The 1,252-nt window shown below is 41.4% G+C and overlaps 1 protein-coding gene across 1 annotated transcript; it reads right to left on the bottom strand.

The window, feature by feature from the left end:
- Positions 1 to 277: 277 nt before the first annotated feature.
- Positions 278 to 874, bottom strand: LOC149213385 (putative disease resistance protein At4g19520). Its single transcript, XM_089389011.1, has one exon. It carries the CDS (start codon positions 872 to 874, stop codon positions 278 to 280), a length of 597 nt encoding a protein of 198 aa, XP_089245137.1.
- Between the last annotated feature and the right edge of the window lie 378 nt (positions 875 to 1,252).

The raw sequence follows: 1,252 nt of genomic DNA, 5'->3' as shown, positions 1-1,252 counted from the left end.
CATCCAAGTTTCACACAACCTCATCCAATCCTAGTAATAACATCTCATTAGTCTCTGCATCATTCTTCCATCCAATAAAAAAATAACCCCACCTAGGCTCAACCTAGTTATGAAACTAATATTAATAATAATCTAATCCAATTTTAAATCATACTTAAACAAAAATACTAAACTAATATATAAAACCCTTATGATATATATAACCAACTATTTCATACTCTTTTGAAAAAAAAAAAAATCTTTTAACTCACACTATTTCTCAGGATATCCAGCGGACTTACCCACCATAGGCTGACCGCTCGAAACCGGATATTTGTGAGGCATGAAAAAGAGCCGTACTCCATTCTGTAATTTTACTGGAGTCGGATTGGCCTCTCTTTTGACAAGCTTGCGGCTCAAATATTTTCTCCTCTTCCGGCATGCGTAGGTCTTCACAGTACTGTATTCCACTTTTAACAGTAGTCCACCGGAACGTCTGGAGGACAGGACTATGAATTACACGGCAGCGAAGTTCCGAAGGCCTTACGTCGTAGAAAATCGGAATAATTGGTGCCCCCGACTTCAACATGATCTGGAGCTCATTTAAACAGCAACTTGACTTGGCATAATCTTTAGAAAAGATTGCTATGTGCACGGAGGCTGTTTCGACAGTGCCGATAGACCGTCCATGGGAAATTAGGGTGCGGGAGAGATGACTGGCAAACGTCTTTCCCACATCAGGCCAATGATGATTTATGAATAAAATCTGGTTATCGTTTTCACCGTATTTGGTACCATAATGAACGTATGAGGAAGATGCCGAAGGGATGGTAACGCCCCAAAACTGTTGTCCGAAGATACACACAAAAATGAAAAGGGCTGTAAGAACCTCCATACTTTCCCCTATATCCTTGTCTGGAAGATCTCACCTTGGCTCACTGAGCTGGGATCGCTTGCAAGGGATGGATGGATAGATGGATGGAAGTATATGGACGGGATGACATATTTGGCCTCGGAGCTGGGGTCCTGGAACAAGGCAGAAAAAACTGCTAGGCCGATTGTGCTTCACTGAGAGAGCTGCTTATATACGTGATTATACCGTGCAACCTCTTTATGATATTGGATTGTTGAGAAGGAAGGTTTAAGTTAAAGAAGATCCAATCTTTCAAGCAAGAAGATCCCAGAAGATTCGGGATCGGGCTAAAGGAAGTGCTTTGTGAGTACTGCTATGAACAAAAAACCCTCATTCTTATAAGGAATGGATGAATCGATC

This window comes from Pinus tabuliformis, chromosome 1_1 (assembly GCF_031772625.1).
Source record: "Pinus tabuliformis cultivar Carrire ecotype Pingquan chromosome 1_1, CPIR1, whole genome shotgun sequence".
In the NCBI taxonomy this organism is placed as follows: domain Eukaryota; kingdom Viridiplantae; phylum Streptophyta; class Pinopsida; order Pinales; family Pinaceae; genus Pinus; species Pinus tabuliformis.
The sequence above is the reverse complement of the archived record's forward strand: the minus strand, read 5'-3'. Positions and strand labels throughout refer to the sequence as shown.

Coding starts and splice junctions, on each gene's coding strand:
- LOC149213385 (XM_089389011.1), bottom strand. CDS start 874: ATGGAGGTTCTTACAGCCCTTTTCATTTTTGTGTGTATCTTCGGACAA.